Source organism: Calypte anna, chromosome 2 (assembly GCF_003957555.1).
Source record: "Calypte anna isolate BGI_N300 chromosome 2, bCalAnn1_v1.p, whole genome shotgun sequence".
Lineage (NCBI taxonomy): Eukaryota > Metazoa > Chordata > Aves > Apodiformes > Trochilidae > Calypte > Calypte anna.
Window position 1 is genome coordinate 76,508,164 of NC_044245.1, and position 25,862 is coordinate 76,534,025.

The window sequence follows — 25,862 nt, forward strand, 5'->3', positions numbered from 1 at the left end:
AGACTCCTGTAACTCCAAAAGGCCAGCTGAGGCAGCACAAGCACTCTAAACAGTATAATTCTGCTAATGACAAGGTGTTTTTTTCAATTAAGTTCTCCCATAAACTGTCCTTTCTTTTTAGGTGAAGAAAAACACAAACTTATGAGCATGTAAGTAAAAATGAGGAAATAATAAGGAAAAACAACACACAATCTCACAAGACCTTAGTTACTAAATCTCTTTTTGTAAAATATAATTTGAAAAAAGACATACTTGGCTGCATTTGACGCAGCCAAAACTTAAACCCACATACATTCTGTTATCCTGGGCTTGATTACTTCAAGAAGCTTAAAAATAAAAACAAGAACAAAAACAGACTAAAAAAACCCCACCCAAACAAAACAAATCAATAAAGGCTGCTGGCTGAGAGAAACAGCAGAGGGCAGCCTCCAAAAGGAAGGAAAATGTTCTGAGACTAACAATGTTCTCAAACTAGGCCTCTGAATTTCCCTGTCTTCCCTTTAAATATAATTACTTAGCTAGTTACAACAACCCACGTGCCCACACTGAACCCCAAAACCTAGAATATTAAACTAAAGGTGTGCTTTTGAAGCATGTGGCAGGGGATGAGAATAAAATAGGACTGTTAGAGCCTGCCATTTTAACTGATATACAAACTTAAATGTAAAATACTTAAAAAGGCTTATCCTAATTGCATTTGTATAACATAGCACAATACTTAACACATTTCTGGTCTATAGCTTCCGATTATGATATACATGACAGTTAAACAAAAGAATAAGCGATTTGGGATGTAGTTTCAAAAACACTCCACATTAGAGACAAGACCTTTTAGATGCTGAAAGGCTAAAAGGGTATGCATCAAAGTAGAAAATTGTTTGCCAGTTATCAACAGGAAATCTACTCTAAACTTAAATGGTAACTATAAAAGATATTGGACTTTATTTAAAGAGACCCATGGAAAAATCCATGAAGGTATGTATGACTTTTCAGACAGAAAGGTATATGATATATATGTCACATAGGACACAAGTCTTTAAGAGTTTGAGGGATCTAGGCAGCTAAAGGCTTTTAATGTTAACTGTTAAATATTATAATAACATAATTCGAGGACACCTAGAGAAATATGATCTACTGGGGAGATGCAGCCCAGGTTCTATAAAATAAAACTTTGCCCTAGAAATTTGCTGAAGTTTCTTGACCGACCTGTAAATGAGGGCAATCTCATTTATCTGGATTTCCAAAAGGCTTTTGGCAAAATTCATAACCTAAGACTTTTAAGGAAGCTACATAGCCACATATGAAGGGAAGTCCTGATGTAGAGAAATAATTGGATAGCAGAGAAGATACATACAATAAGAACAAATGGACCATTCTTAACAAAGGAAGGAGATCATCCTGAAGTTTGTTCCACAGGGCCTCTGTTCCTTTCAGCCTATTCAATAGTGAACTGGAAAAATGATGAACAGCAAGCTCAAAGTTTAGTGATTACAAATTATTCGGGAAAGTGAGAACCAGGGCAGACTAGAGAATTGTATGACTTTAGGAAACTGTATAGTTGACTAATGAAATGGTAGAATAAATTCCAAGTAGATAAAATGAGGCAGGTGAGGTAGGAGGGAGGGTAGAAGCCCAAATCCAGATTCAGTGATACTACAAACTCTGAACTCATCATTATGACTAAGGGACAAAATTGTACAGTTTTAACGTTTTCAGGAAAATACCAGCTCATTGTCTTGCAATCCTTCCCTTACCTTCCTGTAGTGAGACAGGACCAGGTGCCCTGAGTTATTGATGAGTGGGTGTGGGTTCACCTGTGAGCATGTGCAGGAGCAGGGGGCCAATAAGAGAGCAGCTGACAGCCACGGAGAGGCCTCTCACTCTTCAGAGGAGCCCCAGGAGCAGGCAAGAAGGGGTAGATCCCGAGGCCTCAGGAACAGCCCTAGGACATTGTCCAGGAATGGGCTAAACCCCGAGGCCTCAGGAGCAGCCCTAGGAGCAAGAAGGGCTCCTTCCGCTACATCTGGTGGAGAATGCGGGCAGCCTGCAGAAAACCTAGCTGGCACAGAAACTGCAAGAACATTCTCCCTGTAAGGTATGATCAACAAGCTCTCTGGACAGGAAACCCCAGAGCAGAGAGGAAAATCCCATGAGGAAGGGTTAAATCCCGAGGCCCATGAGGAAAGAAACCCCGGAACAGAGGGAAACCAAGCCAGAAGAGCAGATACAGGAGGAAGAATAATAACTAGAAGAACAACTTGCAGAGACTCTGTGAAAAGTGCCTGGTGCAACTTGCAGAGACTTTGTGAAATATGCCTAGGCTAAGCCCTTGAGTAGAGGGAAATCCAATGAGGAAGGGTTAAATCCCGAGGCCCATGAGGAAAGAAACCCCGGAACAGAGGGCAAGTGCCTGGGACAATTTGCAGAGACTTTGTGAAGAGTGCTCAGACAACTTGCAGAGACTTTGCCAGAAAGGGGCTGACATTGAGCGAATATATGGGTATGCTTAATTCCCCTTTAAAGAAAGAAGGTTGAAAGAAAGAAGGTTGAGAATTCTCCCCAAAATATGTGTAAGGGTTGAGAATTCTCCCTAAAAATATATGTAAATTGTATGATGTAAAGATGTAAATGTAAATGTCTATGTAAATGTCTGTGTAAAAAAAAAAAAAAAAAAAAAAAGGGGGGGGGAGGGAAATGTAGTGAGACAGGACCAGGTGCCCTGAGTCATTGATGAGTGGGTATGGGTTCACCTGTGTCTGGCCTCCCTCCTGAGCATGTGCAGGAGCACGGGGCCAATAAGAGAGCAGCTGACACCCACGGAGAGGCCTCTCACTCTTCAGTGAGGATGGAGAAGCCCACAGCTCGAGGAGCCCCAGGAGCAGGCAAGAAGGGGTAGATCCCGAGGCCTCAGGAAGAGCCCTAGGACATCGTCCGGGAATGGGCTAAACCCCGAGGCCTCAGGAGCAGCCCTAGGAGCAAGAAGGGCTCCTCCCGCTACACCTTCCCCCATTTTGAACATAGTGATTAGAACCGAATAAGAAGGTTATCTTAGAACTAGAAAAGATTGAAGGAAAGGAGACAAGGATGATTTAAGTCACAGAAATGCTACTATATGAAGAATGACTAAGATGCAATTCTTCAGCCTCAAAGAAGAGACATTAGGAAGTGCCAATGGGGACAATTGGATACAGACTCAATCATGCACTAACTATGGGTCATTAGTTGGACAAGGGAAGTGATTCTTCCTCTCCTACCACATATGAGACCACACATGTAATACTTTGTCTAGCTTTGAGCAACCCAACACAAGACACAGGCTGACATACTGGAAGGAGTCCAGAGAGTCTCTAGAAGGTCAGTGGCATACAGCATGTGATACAGGAGAGGCTGAGAGAGCTGGGTTGGTTCTCTCACCCTGGAGAAATGGATGGTTAATGGGGATCAGCTAAGTACTTTGTACATGGTAACAGAACAGACAATTGTAGAGTCTTCCCCTATGAGGTACAGACCATACAAATTAGAGGAAATGGGCAAAATTTTCAGAGCATGACATTTTTAATAGATAATAAGAAAATATTCTTCAAAATTAATGTGGCCAGATGTTGTAAGGTTGTCCCTAGCATGCTGTAGAATCTCCAGTCCTCAGAGATGTTGAAAACTAAACTGTGCAGAAACAACCTGTCATAACCAACTACCAAGGTGCTTTGAATGACTGTTTATATAGGGAGAAAATGCCTGTCAGATGTTCCTTTCAAAATAACCTGTTCTGTGATCCTGTTATGACTGAAGCAAACAGAAAACAAGTTGTTGTGTTGTTGTTTTTTGGTTTGGTTTTTTTTTTTTTAATCATACCATTTTGAGTTGGACCCCACAAATGAATTCAACAATATTACTCCATGTTGACATCATGATTTTCACGTTTCAGAATTAGAATGTGTTGGTATTTGTAAGCCCCTTTGATACAACCATTTAGAAAGCCTTCTCCTCGGCTTTCATCCATCAATTACATTGCAGTTCCATACCTAATTCCATGCCTTACAGCTCACACATGCCCTATATGCTGACTGTTAGAGCTAGCTTTTCCAGGCACAAATTCACAAACTGAACACAAACCTTTTAAACTCTGGCAGGCAAAATATCAAAACACAAAAAAATCAAAGTCAGGGAGCATATTCACTCCTAATTTTTTCTCAAAAAGACATCTAAAGTTTCAATGGCTGGCAATGAATGATCTCTCTCCTCTCACACTGATACTTTTACCAGAGTGCTTTTGGTGAGCTCATTTGTACAAATCCAGTCCAATAACTGTCAAAAGTGAAAAAGAAAAGCTGGTGCCTGTCAATACATAAAGCATTTTATTTTCCATTAGCTAAATTACAAAACTGGAAGAACTTTTCACTAATTTCTATTCATATCCTTCATTGTGCATGTCAGGAAAGAAGAGGCCAGTAATCTAGAATGGATGCAAGTCTAATAAAAATATGAAAGAGTTTTCTGCCCAAGGAAATCCTACCTCATCCTCCCCTCAGAGATTCCATCCCCCATTTTCTGAGGAGAAGGGAGATTCTTGAACTACTGTATCTGTGAGTGAGTACAGTACAAATTATAAATTGAGGAGGTAGGCATACAATCATACTCAAATGTTTTTAAAAAACATGAAATACTGGTAAAGGCACATCACCAGAAATAAGTTTAATCTTTAGGGTCATAGGATTATACTGTCATTATCCACGTTTCACAAGCTCAATACAAATCAGGATCTAAGATTGCTTAACAGCAAATGTAAACATTTGAACTCAAACGTGCTTTCTAGGGCTAACTACCCCATGGCCACTTTAGAAGTACATACGGAACACCTGACTTCTTTCCAGCTTTGTCTAGTAACTGTTTGGAGTTGGACTTACACGCTGGCTAGGACAGCCAACATTACTGAAAAAATTGCATACTAGCAGGGGAGAGCAGACTGCCTCTGGCTAAGCTAGGGACAATATTGGCAAGTTACAGTCCTCATCAGAACAGTTGTTTGGCAGAGGTAACACAGCATCCTACCATGTCACCAAAAAAGGCAGCATAACTACAGGAGAAACTCCACTATTTGTGCTCCTCTTCCTACCTCTTTTTTCCTTGTGAGAAGACCCTATTTTACTACCATGGATGGATAGGATTCCCTCTGTTCCCACTCCCAAAAACAAGGGCTATGCATCCATAGGCAACCATGGCACACACCTGAGAGAGGAGCTTGCTGCTGAGTGACACTAGGCGCAGAGCCCAGTGGCTGTAACAGCCAAATAGGAGACAGCTGCCTGTTCTCCAGCATGGAAACAATACCCTGTTTTGATCAAGACTTTTTCAGTCAAATTTTATCCATCAGCATAAAACTGAAGCAGAACAGCAAAGTGTTTTTCCAGCTTTGCTGCAACTACTTTTCCAGAGCTCTTCTTTTCCATCCAGGTGTTTTGGGTTTCCAGGGAAGCCTATTTCCTTTTGCTCTCTCAGACCTTCATGACAACACCTAATCAATCACTTTTCAGCTGGGCTAATTATTAAGGCAGGTCTGACTGGCCCCAGCTTCTTAGAAGTGTGAGCACAGTAAGTTTTGTGCATTTCCTCTCAGGTATATTCATATACTCCATAGAGTACATGGAATCAGAGAAGTAACAACTTCTTCCCAAGGTCATCTAGCCAAAATACACAGCAGATGTGTAACGTAGTTAACACTGCAACTAAATTTTGGATATTTTTTCTTTTTTCACCTCAGAGAAAAAAGGCATAACCTTGAAGTATGGCTCCTTTTCTCATCAAAAAAACAAGCTAACAAGGGGTACTCAATTGAGCTAGAAACAAGTGTTAACTCCCAGTCTGGAATTCTCCTATTTTTCTTACTTTGCCGCTGCACTGTGAGACATGTTCTTGCGTTCCAATTCTTGTCTGCTCCTGTCCAACAACAGATGCTCAAGTGATGTTTCTCAGCAGCCATGCTCTCCAGCATTCAGCTCCCCAGTAATCACATTAGCTGTTACGCACATCACCACTTTAAAGATAGCATCAAGCTTCCATCCTGAGCCTCCGGCTGGCCAGGTACAAATGACAGCTATAATTGACAAAGTATAGAATTTCAAATCCTACAGCCTCCTTTTCATGGTCTCAGAAGATCAAAGCAATTCAAAGCAATGTGATCACAAGAACTTTTTTTTTTTTTTTTTTTTTTTTTTTTTTTTTTTGGAGACTTTTGCTTGGCTGTGGGACACACTCAAGAAGGCGCCTCAGTGTTAACACCTTTCTTAGGTTTCATCTCACATTTCCTAAGCCGATAAGGCAACCGGCTCTCCACCTTTCCCCAACCGGGAACCAGAAAGTTACCAGGTCACTTCTTCAGCCTGGATGAACACTTAGAAGCCCTGCACTCGCCAGCAGGCAAGGGGCACCCCCAAGCCCTTACTCCCAGCCGCCTCACATTGCTGGGACCCGTAAGGCGAGAGGTAAGGAGGGGTGAGGGGGGTTGGGAGAGCCCTAACGGTCCAAGCCGCGTTCGCCACCAACCGCCCTCGCCGGGGAGGCCCCGCCCCCAGCACCTGCCACGCGCACGCGCAGCCCCTCGTGACACCTGCCCGGGGGTCCCTCCCCCCACCCTCTCCCCCTCCCTCTCCCCCCACGCCGTGTCTGGTGCGCGGCTCGCGGTGACGTCACAGCCACCGCTGGGCGGAGGGGGGGGGGTGGTGTTAGCGGCAGTGCCGCGGGCCCCGCCCCTGGTGCTGCCCGGCCCGGGCCGCGCCCCTACCCCGCCTCCAACCAAGCCGGCCCGGCCCGGCCCAGCCCTGCTCAGCCCGCCCCAGCGGCAGCCAGCTCGGCGGCCGCCACCGAGCCATGGCGAGCGCGGCTCCCGCGCAGCCTTGTGAGGCGGAGGCGGGTGGGGAGCGCGGCGGCGGGCGGGAGCGGACGGAGGTCGTCGAGGAGCAGGGCGCGGCGGCCGGGGATGCGAAGGCGATGGAGGTGTCAGGCGGGGCCGGGGCGGCCGCCGCTGCGGCGCTGCTGGGGGAGACGGGGCTGGCGCTGGGCTGCTGCATCGCGGCGGCGCTGAGCTGGGAGCGGCCCCTCCGCAGCCTGGGCGCCTTCGTCTGCGCCAACCTGCTCTTTTGGTGAGCGAGCCGGGCGGGGTGGGGGCCGGGGTCGGGACCGCCCTCCCCGGGAGAGGAAAGCCCCTGCCCGGCCCGCCGCCGCCCCGCCCGGCGACGAGCGCCTGCCCCCCTCGAGTTTCTTGTCTCACGGGAGGGCGCTTGGTTTGCGTCCCTCTTCCTCGAGCCCAAGTCGGTCTCCGGTGGGATTTGCCCCCCCTTCTTCCGCTGCTCCTCCACGGGGAAGGTCGGGTTTCTCTGTTCACCTGCGCCATCTCTTCCCCTGTCCCCGGCAGCCGCTCCGGGCGGGGTATGGTCCTGTAGTTGTGCGCATCTGCTTGGCGGGTTCTTTCTGTGTCGTGCTTCTCCTCGCCCTTCTCATCTCTCACGTAGGTGGAAGGAGCTTCAGATCAGAGCTAACCCGGGCGGCCGCGGCACAGCCCGCTGGGCAGCTGGGTTTCTTGCAGCTGAGCTGAGCCGAGCCGTGGGCCTGCGGTTCTGTGCTGAGTTTGGAACCCTCGAGCCCGTAGTGAGTGAGCACTGCGCTGCTGCCTTGCTCCAGTACTTCAGAGTTCACTTTGGGTTGTGCGTGCTTTCCCAAATCGGTGGCCTAGTTAGTGGAGGCTTTGTGGTGTGGGGATAGCAGGAATGTTACTGCAGTGCACCAGTTCTCTTTATTGACTAAGCTTTTTCTAGTCACATACAGATCTGTTGAATAAACCCCAGAAATTAACATAAGGATGTGTTCATTGTTGTTTGTGACATCTGTTTATTTCTGTAGGAAGAAACTTTTCTATGTGAAACTTTATCAGGAATTTCCCCTGTCACTATGTTTTGGCAATGTCTACGTTTTTCATTTTCTGCTCTCCTAAAGTGTTGCTGTATGCCTCCTTGCTCATGTAGAGTGATTAATGTATTAGGGCCCCGGCTAATAATACTGTTGAGACTCTAATACTGAATTGTGTTTCCCCTTCTGTGATTAGAACTATCTCCTTTCCTCTTAAGCCATTCAAAGGCAAAGGAGTAAAGAGGTGGATTAATTGCAAACTCCAGTTACTTTTCTGTAACCCCAACACTGTGATGTTTAAATATGAAATTTAAGTCATGAAAAGAGAACTTTATGAAGCTTTGAATCACAGAGGAAAATATCTGTGCAGGTGTCTTAAAAACATAAATTTTACTTACTGTAATCCGGGAGCAATGTGTGTGATGTCTAGTTCAGGTTGATTTTTATTATCCATCTTGCTCTGAAGTATCCATGGTAAATCCTTCCATTGAGAAAATGACATGATTTCACTCTCATTTTCTGCATAAAGATCATCCATTCTGCCAGCAATTTGGAAGAGTCATAGTGCTTAATGTTTCTTTGCAACATGGCTCTGATAAAATTATCAGGGACGTTATCTAACAATACATTTTTGTGTCTCAAGGAGTAGTAGTAGCTGCCAGGCAATCTCCTTGCTATTCTTTTGTCTGTCATTTATCACAGGCAAGGTACGTAATGCATGCATTATGTAATGCCTCTAGAAAATATCCTTTGGTAGTCTTACTGGCCACTTGTTTTGAGACTGGTATTTGAGGTTATTTTATCAAAGTTTACAGTTCACTGTACTCTCTAACTGTCAAGGTGGGTCAAAATGGCAAAACTCAGGGCAAGGATTGCTTTTAATTTGGTGTTTTGTTGTACCTCATCAGGAAGCTTTCTATCCTAGTGCCAGGGAGATTTGAGAGGTGGAGACAACGCTAGGAAATATATAGGAGTGGATATGATGGCCAGTAAACTTGGGTGATTTGAGACTGAAGAACATCAGAAAGATGTTGTCAGTGAACCTGTGAAATTGAATCTTTTGAGGATGAAACAGCTGTTTAAATCTAGTTTCATATTTCCCTGCTTTGGTGTCATCATTGTGGATGTTTGCAGCACAGTGTTTGCTGCTTCTCATTTTCTTCCATTTTCCTGTTTGAAATCCATCTGGTCAGCCTGGTTTGTAATGACTCAGCCCGTCCCAGCTGCTTTAGTACTGGGGATGGAGAGTTTGCTCCTGCTGCCTGTGAAGTCTCTCCTAACTGCGTGTTGCACTGGCCAGAGCCTAGGTTGAAGAAACATTGCCCAGTTACTGCTTTATGTGCCTCATCTGTCTTCTTCCTGTGCCGGAGGTATTCCTGTCCCTTGCAGAGGTAGTTCTATACTCAGTGTTTAGGGTCTCTAATCTCAGTGTTCCTCAAAATCGAGAAGTCTGTATTGCTGAGTGGGATACTTCTGTCATTATATCAGCAGTAGTGTTGGTGGAATAGGAAGGAAGGGAAAGGGAAGTTTAGTTTTACAGTTTTCCAGATGTTGGAAGAGTAGTGGATAGTAGTTTAGTTCTACCAGCCCTTTAATTTCAGGGGGACTGTGTTTTCCCTTACAGTTAGTATAGTTCTTGTAGTAATACCATTCAAAACACTTCATGTGTAAACTGTTGCACCAGGAGATGTTCTGTGTCAACTGTTTCTCTGATGTCCTCTCACAAAATATTTTTTTTTACTATGCATATATTTTTGATTGCAATTTCCCCTTAAAAATCATTTAACTGTGTTACTGTGTATAAATGCCTTTTTGACACTTACTACTGAAATAATTGTCTTGTAGGTATGAGAAATTTATTAATTTAATTTCACTCTGTTTTCCTTCAGTTTTTTAATAGTCCTAACAAACCATCATGGGCTCTTTAACAAGGTTTAAAGCAATTAGTTCTTAATCTTGTGTTCAAGACCTTCTTAAACTCGGCAGTACTATCCCATTTTTCTCTTGCCTTGGGTTTATAATATTCAGGCTGCATTGAAGTTCAGGCCCTGTAGAAGCTGACTTAATATGCTTTCCTTTTTATTTTTAATAAATGTATAAAATATTAATTATAATGCAATGTAGATTTTTATATATACTGATATATTTAGTGAAATAACATTTAATAAAATTTTCTTAGTAATGAATGAAATTAGACTGGCAGTTGAAGTAAAAAGAAATCTTGAAAAAGCATCCGTCACTTATCAATTCCCATATTTCTTCATTGTGAATAGCTTTAAGCCCCTTGCCCAAAATGACCCCAATTGAGCACCTTTAAGATTAACTAGGGTTGAAATGCTTATTACTTAGCAGTTAATAATCTGAAATGTGATAGGGATTCTACTTTTTTTCTGTATATAGTTTACAAACTGAAGTAAAAACCCCGAATGAGAAAGTAAATTGATTTGGTTTGGGTTCTCCCCCCCCCCCCCTTTTTTTTTTTTTTTTAACATGCATAGAACTGAAAAAAATGAGCATTTGTCCAAGAGCAGAGAAATTCTGGTGCCAGAAGTTTAGTGTTTAGTCCAGGTATTCTAAGGGTTAGGCTGCAGGCTGGTAACTTTCAGTGTTGGGTTTAATCTTGAACAAACATTACCAGTCAGTCCTAGATTTTAAGGTAGTATTCTAGCCTGATTGTTACTTTGTGTTTGTGTATGGAGTAGAGAGGATAGTAGCAGCTTTTAACTTTTGTTCTCCCAGTCTTTCATCTTAAATATTTCCGTGAGGTATTGGGGGTATGCATTTTTAGTAATTCTGTATTCCTACATGTCTGTTGCAGTTTTCAGATACATGTTTCAAACAGATGTTTTATACTTGCAGGTATTTGTTTCAACCTAATGCATCAGGGCCTGCAAGGTCATCATTAGATGCAGCAGTTGACATCTATTCACTAGTTCCCCAAATTACTTATTTCCATAGGCTTTCTTGGGAGCAGAGATAGTAGAAAGACTAAAAAAAAGAATAGATTTTTTTTCCTCTTTCTGTCTGCTTGTGGAAGGAATTTATGGTGTTACCCTGTTTGTTGTTCTTATTCCAGCTCAAATCCAATTTTTTTTTCCAGGAGTTTTATATGCGTTCTTATTGACAACTTTGTATGCCACTGCAGTTCTGTTGTTAACAATTTTTTGTGATGTTACTGTACTGGATGAACAAATTAAAAGACAAGTATCATTCCCAGTTTACTTAAGTATGATGGCCAAATTTACCATTAAAAATACTGTCTTTCTCACTATCCGTACTCAGCTTTTGTTTGGTTTGGTCTCAGACCCAATGGTTGGTGTGGGTTTTTTTTGTTTGGTTTGGTTTTGGTTTTATGGGAGAATTAATCAAGAGAGGAAATAATATTTAATATATCTGAACTGGCCATGTGCTGTGCATTATTAAGACTGGACTAGTAAGGTTATTCCAGATACAAAATCTAATTGCCATTGAAAAGTTAGTAGCAAAACCACATTTCAGACTTGAGACCTTTGGCATCTTGTAAGTATCCAACGTGCTTTAAGATTTGTTACCCAAGTGTTTGTTTTGATTTGAAGTATCCAGTTCACTGAAGATTTTTTATAGAAGTGTTTCTTGCTTGAAATTTCTGCTTGGCAATTATAATGCTTACCATGGAGAGATCTCAAAGTACTCTTCATTCATTAATTTAGTCTTCTGGTGTAAGAAAATAATACCAGGCTAAGCATTTTTTTCAGGTGTTTACATTTGAACTGTACGTGGTGTCACTACTGCATCTTTATGGGTAGCTTGCCCATAAAGCAAGGTTTCTGCACTTTTAGACCAGGATATATATGGAGTGTATGCCTGCATCTGGAATTTTATTCATTGTTAAGAAAAAGAAACTGACCCATTAGACATGCAGCTGTCACATTTTTATAGCTGTTCATAGTTATATACATCTTTGGTATGGCTATGTCTTTATGTTCCATTTCAAGTGTTTGACAAAGGGGACTAAATATCTGCCTGCTGTCAGCATTGACCATGGGTACCACTGGTTATATCCTCAGGAACAGATCATACAGGACATCTGAGTGAACCTGGCATCCTCAACCTCGGGAAGCCTGATGCTTACAAAATGTTATTTTCTTCCTGGTCTTGTCTGAATGAGGTGATCTTCTTATGCTGGTGCTGTTACTCCCAGAAGGCTGGTGTGGTGATTGCCGGTGTTCCTTCAGTCAGTGTAGCAATATTGCCTGCGAGGTTGAAAGGCTGGTGATTGTTTCCCCCAGCAGGTTGTGTGGTCCCTTCTGTAAGGATGACACAGTCGTTATGCAAGGGTCCTGTGGCTTTCATCTATTCAAACCACTCCTCATTATCAGCATGCTACCCTGTGTCATTAGTAAGAAATTCTCAGGGACTTTGTATAGTTCACATTGGCTGTATAAATTCAACTTTTATTTTTACTGTAAAAGCTTCTGATTTTTGATGAGTGCAGTTACTGAAATTGCAAATTGACATATATAAATATTTTATTCTCTATTGTTTCAATTTAGCTTACACAGTAATCCAGCTGATTAGTATTCTTTTTCTTCTGTCCTCTCTCAGACTTCATCTTCCCAAAACCACATTCGAATCTGACACCATACCAAGCAAAAATATTACAGAAAGAATTAATTTTGCCCAAATCTATATCCTTAGGAAAAAATACTTGTTTCAAATTACTTGCTTCTTTTTAGAATATATGTGGGAAATTCACCAGTGGCCATGTACAGGAAGGAAATTACAAAATTAAAGTAAGAATTGGAATAAAAGAAATCTATGACATCGAAAGATAAAGAAAAAAGCATGAAAATTAAAGAGATGGAGTAAAAAGAGGTATTGATGTTTTGAGGTCAGTATGTAGTATGTTAGCCTTCAGATCACTATCCTAAACTTGTAATATCTGTAAGTCAGGCAATCACACCTATGTGTTTTTATGACAAAATGTCTTACAGCAACCATATGCTAAAGAAATGTGGGTTTGAATTTGGGAAATTTCTGTCTTCAGCTGCCTTTGTTATGCAGGTGATCTTAGAGCTTAGTCTAGAGCTCTAGTCTGAAAGCTATTAGTAGGTTTGGGATTGCATTCCCAAAATCAAAGTATCAGGATAACACATAAGTTAAAATGCTATAGATTGTATTCTTGCCTGAAACTCTAATAAGAGTTTCAATCTCTTAACCTTTAAATAAAGGTAGGAAAGTAGGTTATGTATTGATAGATTTCTTTTGTAATTATAATGCATTCATAACCAGGAAAGAGAAGAAAAAATTCTGGCACAGGCAGTTTTGAAATTCACTGCTCATTCACATGAATGGGTTTCTAACGTGGGTCCAAATTTGTTTCTTTAAATCTGATAGTCTTAATTTACTTAATTTGCTGCCTTTTGCCAACCTTTTGTAACTTACTGGTATTGTTTTTATTTTATTATACCATGCTACAGTACAGTACAGTGCTGTTTGTTCTGAAAGCCTAAAAAAAAATACTGGGGGGTTGGGTTTTTGTTTCCCTAGAAGGTGATGTTTCAAAATACACTTTCTCAAGTAAGGCTAAAATTCTGATGGCAGCACAAGTTGTGCTGTAATTGTAGGCTCTACTTGTTTTCATTCAGGCAGTTTTAAGCTTATGTTCACTTTCCCAATGTGAATTAGTAAAACTTATGAAGGCTTTGGAGGTAGAAAAGTGGAACAAAGTTAAATTAATTTAATTTAGTTAGCAAAAAAATATAAAGCCATTATCTGAACAGCTTTTTAGTGACAGTTCACATAGTTTTAGCTGAGAGATTGGTTTATGGGAATGAAAATTGACATTGTTTGAGAGCCAGACAGTGTTACATAAAAACCTGGACAGTTTACAGCATTTTTCAACCAGTAAGTTGAGAACAGGATCAATCAGGAAAGAAATCAAGTGGGATAATTGAGGAACTGAGGGAAAGTGAGCATTACCAAACAATTTAGGCCCAAATCCAGGCTGAGGACTTTGTGGAAGATGGAAATCCCAAACAATGGAGAATAGATGGATTTTCGGACCAAATCCAGGATAAGGACTTTGCGGAATATAGAAATCCTGAACAAAAGAGAATAGACAATAGCATGCATTTGGTTTGTTCCCTCTTGCTAAATCTTAAACATTCTGTGCCTCTTAAGAGAGAAACTGATAGTTTCTTCATATATTAACTCAAAACAATTACATTTTTCAAATGGTAACTACAATTTTGAGAACAGTGAAAGTTTTAGGAGGACATGCTATACACTGTGGTAGATGTTACAGGACTGAAAAAAAAAAGGAAAAGAAAAGGAGTTTTAGGGCAGCATGATAGAAGTGGATTGCTTAATGTCAAACTGCTGCTTACTATATGAGAAAATGGGACTAAGATTTCTTATGTACTTTGACAGAGTACAGGTTAATTAAGGTCATCTGGGTGTATTTCTGCAAAAGCAAAGGAAGCCAGGTTATTGATGTTACGTGTTTAATTCAGAATAATTTTAACTTCCGTGGAAATGTGATCCTCTGTTGTCAGTGGTACAGCATTAGCAGTTCATGCCATGGTAGATTCAGAAGGTATGTTGTTTAGTTCAACTTTTTAATTTTGTATGCCTAGTGGAATGCTGTAGGTTACAATAAGTCTGATTCACACGATGCAGATGTTGAAATGTGATTCTTACTACTGCATTCTCCAAGAGGTTTCCTTGCAAACAGTGTGAGATAATTTTGAAATGCAACATTTTATTTTTGACTTGATCCTATTCCCCAGATTATCAGTACACTGACAAGTTTACCAATTTTGCTTGTAAGCAAATTTATCTTTGGTGATTAAATGCCAAGTTTTATAAAGATTTTTTTAATATTTTTCTTAGATAATTGTACTATTTATGTTTAGACTTACAAATAAGTTTAAAATGTCATTTGTTGTAGCTTGGGTAGAGAATACAGAGTTTGAATTCCTATCCTATATGTTACTGACTTAAGTTAGAATTGTCCATCAGTCTTCATCTTTTACCCTGCAACCTGTGCACATAAATCATGAATCACAATTGCTTTCCAGTTCTTCATTCTGCTCTGGTTGAAATATTTTAATAAAAGGCTTATTTTTTATTATGGCTTTCAAATGTGTTGAATACATAAGCAGATGGATTTGAATATTTGTAGATACTGCATTTTGATATTTATGGAACCTTATTATGAAAATTATTTACATCTAAGAGCAGTTCACATAGAGGTTGTAAATTTGTGCAGTGTATTACAATGTCATGCTGGAGCCTTTCAGTTTTGTCAAATATGCACATGTATTAGAAATACTTAAATAAACCATTTTGGTTTGGTTTGGTTTTTAAAAAGGGGAGGGGAAAGCCCTAACTCTTAATAATAAGCAACAGTAGCACTGAAGCTTCATATTAGTCTGGTTGCTATGCATCATGTTGATAATTCCTATAAGGATTTAGAATCCTGACACTGTTAGCATAGTAAGTGGTTTTCAGATCCCAGCACTTTTTTGCTAAGTTTATGGTAGACGTATAAAGAAATCACACAGGGGGATCTTACCGGCTTTTAACCAATAAGGGCTTTAAGGATATAGATCTGACATGGCTTACTAACAGGTTTGCTAATCTGTATTGTTAGAGCACCTGTGGTGTGACATGCGTTGGCTTTGAATGAATTAATCATCATTGATCTTGCCTGCAAACAGCGTAGTAGAAATAAACAGTAGCAGGGGAGGAAGGATTTTGACAGCTAATAATGTTAAGGCACAGGAAGTACAGTCAGAACAATTCAAAGCTCTTCAAATAAGTGAAAAGCCCTTGTTTGGCTGCTGCCTTAGCTGCTCACCCTAGACTACTTTTACTTTTTTTTTCTTCTTCCCCAAAAGCTATGGAGCAGAAATACTGCAGTATAGAGAAGGTAGAATGACATGACTTGGAAGCATCTTTCAGAGAGGATGCTACCTTGCTAATCCTTGTATGCTAATCCATGACCGCATTAGTGCAATTGTTTTTAACAGCAGGTGACAGCTGTGATTGCAGTGAAACTACGTATGGTTTAGTTGTGAGCATAAAGTAGGTCAAACATGTTCTGTATATTCTTTGAAAGACAGGCTAAACCTTCTCAGTAAACGTCTGATCGTACCTTTCACAACTGGTAAAATGCCTGTATGTGTGCACATGTATTCCCACACACAAACATAAATTTCAGAATCGATGTATTTCTTTACACTATTGAGGAAAGGCCAATGGCAGTCACTAAGTTGTAACACAGTTTGTTTCTATAAAATATTAATGCACAGGCTCCAAAAAATAATCTATAGAATAAGCATATTATCAAGCCCACATAACTTACAGGTCTCGATTTGTGACAAACTTCTGATGCCTTGAACTTCCATAAAAATTTTTTGTTTGATTTTTCTATACATTGTCACATGTTCTCCTCCGTTATCAATAAATTGATAGGCTAAGCAAAGTCTTCAGTGCAGTTAGACTCCATCCTTTCAGCTTGGAGATGAGAATGAGGGGTGACCTCATAAATGTTTATAAGTTTATGTTTATAATTTTATATTTATGTTTATAATTATGTTATTATAATTATGTTTATAATTTTTATGTTTATAAGTTTAATGTTTATAATGTTTATAAGTTTGAGTGCCAGGAGGATGGAGTCAAGCTTTTCTCAGGAGTGACTAAAAACAGGGCAAGGGGCAATGGTTATAAACTGGAGCGCAGGCAGTTCCATATAAATATTAGGAAGAATTTTTTCACTGTAAGGGTGACAGAGCTCTGGCACAGGCTGCCCAGGGAGGCTGTGGAGTCTCCTTCCCTGGAGACATTCAAAGCCCACCTGGATGTGTTCCTGTGTGACCACCTGTAGGTGATCCTGCTCTGGCAGGGGGGTTGGACTCGATGATCTTTTGAGGTCACTTCCAACCCAAAACTTTCTATGATTATATGATTAAACAGAATTGAGGATGTTTAATGATGATGATTATCACCAAGAAAAGTAGTGGGGCAACGTGATGCAAAGTTTTTAGGACTTTTGATATAATAAGCTATGCTTCAGCAGCTTTGAAAGAACTTGCCTTGGAATCATTTTTCTCTTAACATCTCTTGATGTTTTCAGCTTTTCTTGAGCTGGCTGAAAATATACAGAAGTTCTGTTTTCATTACTTGTTTTGATTCTTTATAGAGTATTATAGCTCAGACTGCATAGATGTAGAAACCTTTAATAGTCAGAAAACTTTCAAAATGAGCTTATCTGTATTGGAAATCATATCCTAGCTCAGGGTGTTTGGGAATTAAGAGTTTGTATTAAATGTGAAAATCAGTGCCATAGATGTTTCATTTTATGTAGTCTGTTTTTCTTGAGAATTGCAAGGAATGGTGGAGCAGCTTTCCAAACCTTCAGTGTGTCTCGAGCTTGTTAGAAACATCTAGAAGACAATTTTCTTCTTAAAAATCAGTGTTTGCTTCCTCAAGAGGCCATGCTTGCTGTTCCTTTTCCCTTCCTCCTCCTTGCAGAAAATGGGCAGCAGCAGCAGCTAATTGGGTGGCCAGTTGCCCTGTTTTTCAGTCAAAGAGGTTTCCTGGAAGCCTCCCAGCTTTGTATGATTTTGTTTCCATTGGTATTCTCATTTGATCCACTGCCTCAGACAGGCTTCTTACTGGTTTTGGCTATCCTCAACTTTAAAAAAATAAAAAGTTAATTGTTTTTGCTTTTACCTTGAGAAAGATACTAACATGCTCATTATCTGTATTTACATCTCTGGCTTAATGTGCTTGAGACTATCTACTGAAGTACTTTAGCTCTTTTTTTTTTTTTCCTTTTTTTTTTTTTTTTTTAATGGAATTATAAATCTTACATGCTTTGCATCCTTTTTTATGAGTTAAGAAATTTTTTTGTAAAACAGATAGAAATGCTAATCTCCAAACACACCTGAATAGCTAAGTCAGCAGTGTATGAGATTAGAAATCATACGTTCTGAGTCTAGGACTGTTTGACTTGACTAGGCATGTTCTAAAATGTTCATGTAATTAAAAATTCACAAAAGCTTATTCTGAGGACAAGTTTGAGTAATATACCATGAGTGATACTGTTTTACCTCATCTTTAAATTTGAAAGAAAAAAACTGTATTAAAATCTTGTGTGGCTGTAGATTCTATAGGAAATACAAGGAAATCTCTTAACCTTTCTTGTATGTGAGTAACAAAATTGTCTTGTGCCAGGATAGTTTAAGTTAATAAAACCATAACTAATTTTTTAAATTTATGTGTCCTCTGCAATAATTGAAATACTTTGGTTTCTGTGACTCCTCTGTGCTTAGAAAGAATCTACCACAAACTCAATGTATGTTTAGTGACTGCATCTGTAAATGAGACTGCTGTGCTTGGAGTTTTCAGTGTTTGCTTCCCATAGAAGGTTATGGGGGTAAACTAAATTCAGTTAACTTAGTATTAATCTAATTTTTTTCTCTTTGTTTTCAGTACTAATATCAACTGTAAGGTTATGTATCCTTCACTAACTATAAAAGCATTCAATGTTTATTTCTTGACATTCTAGGTTTGTTGCACTAACCTCTTGGAGAGTGTATCATCTGACTTCTCTCATAATACTTGGAGTGCTAGTTCTTCAGATAATAAAGGATTTGGTATTTTCAAGAATAAAAGGTAAGACAGTAAACTGATAGAGTTCCCTGCTTAAACACCTGCAATTCAGGTCACGCTAGTTCATTACTAAATCACTAAATTACTAAATGGGATGTTATGATTATTGTGAAATATTATCTAATTTCAAAGTGAAATAATATATCTACTATGATCTATTAACATGTTCAGTGAAATTTTGTTATAATTTTAAGAAAAGGCATTCGTAAATTTCTTATATTGCAAGTGTAATTGGTATCAGTAAGCAATCATTCTTGTTTCTTAACTGCTAGGTCTGAAAATGCATTATTGTCCAAAATACAAAGTTTTCCTAAATATTCCTACTTCTTCTGACAAGACTCTAATGACATCACTTTTGGAAACCAAATATAAATTGTCTAAATTTGTAAATAGATTGAGAAAGGACCTATTTTAGGACAGTGAAAATAAGAAGTGAGCAGTATTCTTTTTCTATTTTATGTAGCCTAGTTTGCATTGTGTATAAAGTCTTACATGAATACAACCAAGTCTGAAAAGGTTTTTGAATGTGTTGCCTGGGCTAGTTTCAGGTTTTTTTTGTTTGTTTTTGGTTTTTAATTTCTGTCCTGTACTTCATTACCATGTAGAAAATTGTTTCACAAAATGCTCGTCATCAGTCTGCAATTTTCGTTGTCAGGAAAATTTATATTTTTTTAAGTCTTATTTTGCCTTTTTTTTAGATGTTGAATCTCCATGCAAATGTTTGAAAAATCACCTCTGCATAGTGAAAAAGCAGGAAATAGGTGTCAGAGGGAATCATGGTATTCCTTTTTCATGTACTACCGCTTCAGTTTTGACTGCCAAAGCCTTCTGTTCCCTGCTAAGTTATGGCAGTTATTCACAGCCTTTTTTTAAAGCCTAGTTTATTGTCATTATCCTGTCCAGAGTATTCATTACCATTCTTTTTCCTGCTTGAGTAATTCAAGCTCAGAGGCCAACTTTAAAAGCTTAGCAGAATTTGATACTAAGAAGTTCTCTCTTAGCTGTAATTACTAATATTTTTGTAATGACTGAATCCTAGATTTGCCAATATTGCCCAAATTAAGAGAGCAATAATACCATCCCAGCTTCATTTGTGTTTCACTCCCATTTTTATGTGATTGTTTATCCATTCATCATAGAGATGGTGCTAGGAAGACTTCTGTTGCCCACCTTACAGAAGGGATTTTATACTATAGTTAACTTTCTTTTACTATTGTTGTCAATGGCATTGTACACAGAGTTCAAGAACAATTGGGTTTTTCAAGTAATACTGTAGAAATCTTGTGGCAGTGCCGCTCCAAAAAGCAGAAAAAAAATTCTACCTAGCGTAACACTTCTGGGTAGCTACTTTACACTTCCAGCCAGCCACTAGATGGCAAGACTATTACAGCTTCAAAAGGAATGTTGAAAGTGTCTGTGTAAAGCATAAGTTATGTTGGTTACCTTCTCTTTCCATGTGAAAGTGTAGCTATGTAAGAACTGATTTTTTTTCCATTTATAAATTTAACTGGTAGGTTAAATTTGTGTAAACTAATTCAGGCACTATTGCTCTACATTCATGTCCCATTCCTGTTTTGACTGTTACAGAGAATTTCTTAGCAACTTTGTCCCAAATTTGAACTTTCCTTATGAATAAAGAAAAATAATAATAATAACGTTTCTGGTCTAGTGCATTTGGTTTCATCTTACATTCCCACAATTGCAGGTGCACGGCTCTGGAGGACCATCACTGGCAAGTAAGCATATTATTTTTAATATATTGGTTATGTAATATATATTTTTAAGGTTGTGTGGAATTTTAAAAATAGTTTATTTTCCTTTTAATTAAAAGATCTGAATTATTTTAATCATAGCATCTTTTCTAAGCTATTATCACTTTTTCATCAGTTTTAATTTTTAATGATTAGTGTATTCTGATTTGAGTCTACAGTAACATATCAAAATACTTTTTGAAATGCTTTTTATTGCATTGGAATTATCATGTCTTGTGCTTTCTGGTTTGAAGTTTGTTATTAGAGAAAAATACTGTGTTGGTTAAGGAAGTAATTTACTTCTAAAACATTATACTATCATAAGATGAGTGGTTAGATAAGCTTCCTGAGGCGTCCTTTTATCTCTGTAGTAGTCAACACAATTTATCATCATAATTTCAAATAAATATTATTTGATATCCATAGGAAATTAAATTAATAAAAAATTGTGAAGTCTGTTACTTGCCATTGGGCTGACTCAGTCCACAGTCAAATGTTTGTATAATGTTGTAAGTACAGTATATAACTGATTTGTTTGCAATATAAACAGTGTCTTTAAATAGTTTACGATTAATTTTCAGAATACAAGTTTGTAGATTTAAAGCATTATTCTTCTAAACAGACCACCAAGAATACTTGCATATCTGACGTAATTTGAAAACAACTGCTGCATTGCAAACATCCTGTAGTACACTGTTTTATTACACCCTAACACTGGAGAGAGACTAATGCAAAGTTGGAAAAAAGATGTGAGGTTTTTTCTGCCATAGATAGTTAGCAATACCATGGTGGTTACAGACTTCATTTCAGATATGCAATTGTTCCTAAACTTGTAAAGGTTTGAACTATCTTCTGACTTTCTTATAAACCTGCAGTGGAGGTACTATGGAGGAGGAACTGTGCAGAACTGAGGACAGTCTAGATGAGGAACTGAGCAGTATAAAATGTTTATAGTGCTACTCAGTGTGTCTTTGTAGACCAGCAGGGCTTCAGACATTGTAACTGAGGAGCCATTGCTGTGGCACACAGATAAGGTGATGACACCGAACTGTGTGATGTGGTGGGCACACTGGAGGGAAAGGAGGCCTTCCAGAGGGACCTTTACAGGTTTGAGGTAGGCCCATGCCAACCTCATGAAGTTCAATGAGACCAAGTATGAGGTCCTGCATCTGGGTCAGGGTAATCCCAAACAAAATTACAGGTTAGGTGGAGATTGGATCCAGAACAGCTTTGAGGAGAAGGACTTGGGGATGTTGGTTGATGAGAAGCTCAACATGAGCCGGCAGTGTGTGCTTGCAGCCCAGAAAGCCAACCATATCTTAGGTTGTATCAAAAGAATCATGGCCAGCAGGTAAAGGGAAGTGAATCTTCCCTTCTATTCTGTTCTCATGAGACCCCACCTGGAGTACTGTGTCCAGTTTGGAGCTCCCAGCACAAGAAGTGCATGGACATGCTGGAGCAGGTCCAGAGGAGTGCCATAAAGATGATCAGTGGGCTGGAGCAGCTCTCCTACGAGGACAGGCTGAGAGAGTTGGGGTTGTTCAGCCTGGAGAAGAGAAAGCTTTGGAGAGACCTTATAGCAACCTTCCAGTACCTGAAAGGATTTACAGAAAGCTGGGGAGGAGCTTCTCACAAGTGTGTGTAGCAACAGGACAAGGTGTAATGGTCTTAAAATGAAAGAGGACATATTTAAGCTAGACATGAGTAAGAAATTCTTTGCTATGAGCATGGTGAGACACTGGCACAGGTTACTCAGGGAACTTGCGGATGCCCCCTCCCTGGAAGTGTTCAAGGCCAGATTGGATGGGCTTTCTCTGAGCAACCTTTTTTTTTTTTTTTTTTTTTTAAATTCTTCTTCCCCAAGCTCTTCTAGGTGGACCTTCCATGAATTTGTGTCTTTGCTTCTGTTCTTAAAAACTTCTGTTATTCACAATGCCCTGTAGCACAGATATCCACAACTCAGACTGTGTGTTTAGGGCCACAGCCGTGTGGTTTTTTACTGCTATATAATATTTTCTTATACTTTATGCCTTTTTTTGTGTTGGAAGAAATACTGAACAGTCATTCTCTTGATATTCTTCAACAATTTTTGACTTTTATCATGTCCTGTTCAGTCCATCACTAATTAACTGTTCCTAAAATAGAAGTTCTCTCTAGCTTTGTTATCTTCAGTGTGCTTCTCTGCACTTACCTGCTATTTTTCTTGTCCTTTTTGTTGGCATAGAAATAGCCTTCAGCATTCAGGGAGGCCCCTGGACTATACATTGACATATGACTACACATAGTCAGAAAAATATCATCTCATCTTTTCAAAATAAATCCCAGTGCTCGCTTTATAACTTCTACTGAACTCTAAATTAAAGTCTTCATGGATTTTTAATTATCTCAGGATTATGTTCCTGAGTACCAAAGGTCTGTTTAAAGCATGTGACCTCAAGATTTTTCTTTTATGCGAATGTCTTGACATTCACAAGACATTTGGCAAGCAAATCGCTTGATACCTGATTAAAGCTTTGCAATTCCTTGCAATTGGTCTCCATCTCTATCACAATAGTTCTTCTCATATCCCATGACCTCTTAGTCTCCATAATAGCATTTGATGCAAGACTTTGCTGAAAGCCTTCTCAGAAATTCAGGTGAGTTTTTATGGATATCAGAATTCATCTGGAAGTCTGCTGACTCTGAAAGCACAGGTTTGTGATGTGGTGGCCTTTACCATAGGACTGATTTCCTGACCGTTTGCACAGAACAGAGATACATCTTTACTGGTTTGCAGTACTCTGGCTCTTGCATACCTTCTCTAAAAATAGATTTTGCTTTAGACACTTCACAAGCCTCTGGTGTTAAGGTGGCTTTAAGAGTGATTATTTAACATAAATGAAATTTCACCTGTTGCACCCTAGCTTTGATTTAGAGCTTTTCTAAGTTCACATATAGACTTTATGTTTGTTTGCATAGTGGGTGGATGTTTGTTGTTGTTATTTTCTTTTTTCAAATACTAACATAAATGTGCCTGGTGATTGGGTCAAAATTTGAAGAACAGCTGTAAAATGTTGAGACTGGGTGCATAGTTGCCTTTCATGTTACTCAAAAACAGGTATGAAAAACTGTTTTCATGTTATCTTCTATAAACAACCTGTGACAAATGTATCCCCATGCTCAGTGCTTAGAAAAAGCAGTACCCAGCAGAGAATCACATGCTTACTGTGCAGAGAAAAATATTTAGTAGATCTCTGGTATTTTTGGTGAGAGGCAGTGCTTGTTCTAATAAATCAAATGTGTTTGTGACCATTCTCTGGCATCAAGGCACACAGGTGCAAACCGGCTTTGTCCATAGCACTGAGCTGCCTCACGGGCCGTACATAATGGCCCTGTGCAGGCTGGAAAGTGTTTCTGGTCTGTGCCAACTTTGAAACTACCTTGTTTTTTTTGGGACAGTGCTAGATGGCATATGCCAAAACTGTGCCAAGAGCTATTTTAGCTCCTGACAACCTTGGCATGCACTGTTTATCAAAATAGACTCAGTCAGAAAGTACAAAAAAAGTACGAAAATTATCTTAAAACATTGGTTTCCTGCCTTACCTTTGTGTAATATAATTATTTTGGAAATTAATGCCAATTAGTTGCTGTCACATTCTGTTTTTTCACAAATGGTGGCACAGCTTTTTAATAGTGAAATGGTATGCTTTGTACTATTAATTTTTCAAATGAAGTCTGTGGTAGTTGGAGAGTGAATGACCAATTGTCGCTGTTTGGAAATTTGCATTTTTTTTTCAATATTTGCATGCATTTTGCATCCCTTCTGCTGCCTCCAAGTATCAGTGGTCAGAGTCCATCAATAAAGATACAGTTAATATCATGCATTTGCTTTTGGTTCTCCTTCATTTTTGTTGAGCACTGATGACCAGTTAAAGCAAGTGTAGCCTGATTTTTTTATTGCAATAACCCAAACTAAGAATACTTGTTGTCTCCCATTTAAAATGTGCCTGTGTAAGATGAACTGTGCTTTTATTTCTAATGGAGTCATTTAGTACTATTTTAAGTTTAAAAACATTTAAAATTTAAGCAAGATGAGGTCTCATCCTGAACCAGGTGAAGCAGGTTCTTACACCACGTTTTTGATCCTGAGGTACTTATCTACCAGTATCTTGCCTTTTTAAAAAAAAGTGGTAACTTTTAAAGGAGCAGTGGAGAAGGTCACTTGTTAAATTACTTTCCTTTACTTTATAAAGCTGCTTTATTTCTTCCTATCCTAACAAGACCTCTTTGAAACTTAATGTTTCTCTGTCAGCACTAGCAGATGTATTGGAATATGCACAGGAATTGTGGCAGACTTTTGTTTCTTGAGCGGTCAGACTTAAGGAGGTAAAATGAATACAAAAGGATAATTTTTAAATAAATAGCAAGCTGAAAAAATGCAAGCAGTTGCAGCCTGAGAAAAGGCTAAGCAACAGTCTTTTAAAATAGACTCCAGTGACTGGATAAAATCAGTTGGAAAGAATGGAGTTAATGCTGTGAAAACTGGCAGCTATACATAGCCAATTTTCAGGCCTCTCAATGCTTTATCATGTTCTCAAACAAATAAAAGCTGCAGACGTCTAGGAAGAGACTTGGCTGACCAAAGATGGTGTCAGGTTCCCTACTGCACTAATGGCTGCATCAGATGCATAGACTGCAGTAGGTGTATAGTACTTACTACATTATTATACATTGAATGTCTTGGTTATACTTCTTTAGGCCATGAAAATAAATCCTGGGAGAGTTCTCCTGTCCTTAGATATAGTTTGGAGAAGAGAGAGATAGGGAGAGGAAGAGAGGAAGAGAGGAAGGAAAAGGAAGGAAGTGCAAGGCTTTCATCCCAAGCCTGATTTTCACTCTCTCTTCTGGTCCCAAGAGAAGAGGGAATATCCTAGCAGTCTTAAACACTGCTGCCCAAATTATTAGTCTGATCAAAACTTAGACCCCTGTAAGAAGAAATGGGAACACTTAAAGAAAAGAACACTTCTTGGTTGAAACTTTTAACTGGCAGCTGTCTTTATTGAAGCCATTTAGGACTCATGTTGAAACCATGAGCTAATATTGAAGCTCTCTAGGTGCTCAGTAGTCAGCTGGGATATTTCTAAGATAGCAGCCTTCACTGGTAGAAGGTTGCAAACACACACAGTCCAAGTCCAGGACTCTCTTGCCACTCCTCTCCTCCAGTCCCTCCTTCAGAGATTCCATTTTTGAAAGTTTACTGCAGCAAAATGTGTGGGCCCCCAAAACTGTCAAAGTTACTGTTTGCTTCCAGGGGGAACAGTATTAGTTCTTGGGAGCTATTGGGTCTGCAGGTGCTGAATTCCTCTGCAACAGATCAGCTTCAAATTCAGGTTGTAACTTTCCAAGACCCGAATTTATCTTTCGACCTACACAAACTCACATTTGCATCAGCCCAACTCAGATGTTTGTATGTATTGCAGTGGTCTGTGGATTCTGAAGAACAATATTCTGTGCTAGCACCACTCAGAGTTCGACAGACTTAACGCATTTGCTTATTATTTTTTTCCT

The 25,862-nt window shown here is 39.3% G+C and overlaps 1 protein-coding gene across 1 annotated transcript in view; it reads left to right on the forward strand.

Annotated features, from left to right (window-relative positions):
- Positions 1-6,864: 6,864 nt before the first annotated feature.
- RETREG1 (reticulophagy regulator 1) overlaps positions 6,865-25,862 on the forward strand; it is a 63,052-nt gene continuing 44,054 nt past the window's right edge. The window contains exons 1-3 of the mRNA XM_030444064.1: positions 6,865-7,136; positions 18,461-18,567; positions 20,270-20,300. Of these exons, the coding sequence (XP_030299924.1) occupies positions 6,865-7,136; positions 18,461-18,567; positions 20,270-20,300 (410 nt within the window). The remainder of the gene's footprint in view (positions 7,137-18,460; positions 18,568-20,269; positions 20,301-25,862) is intronic.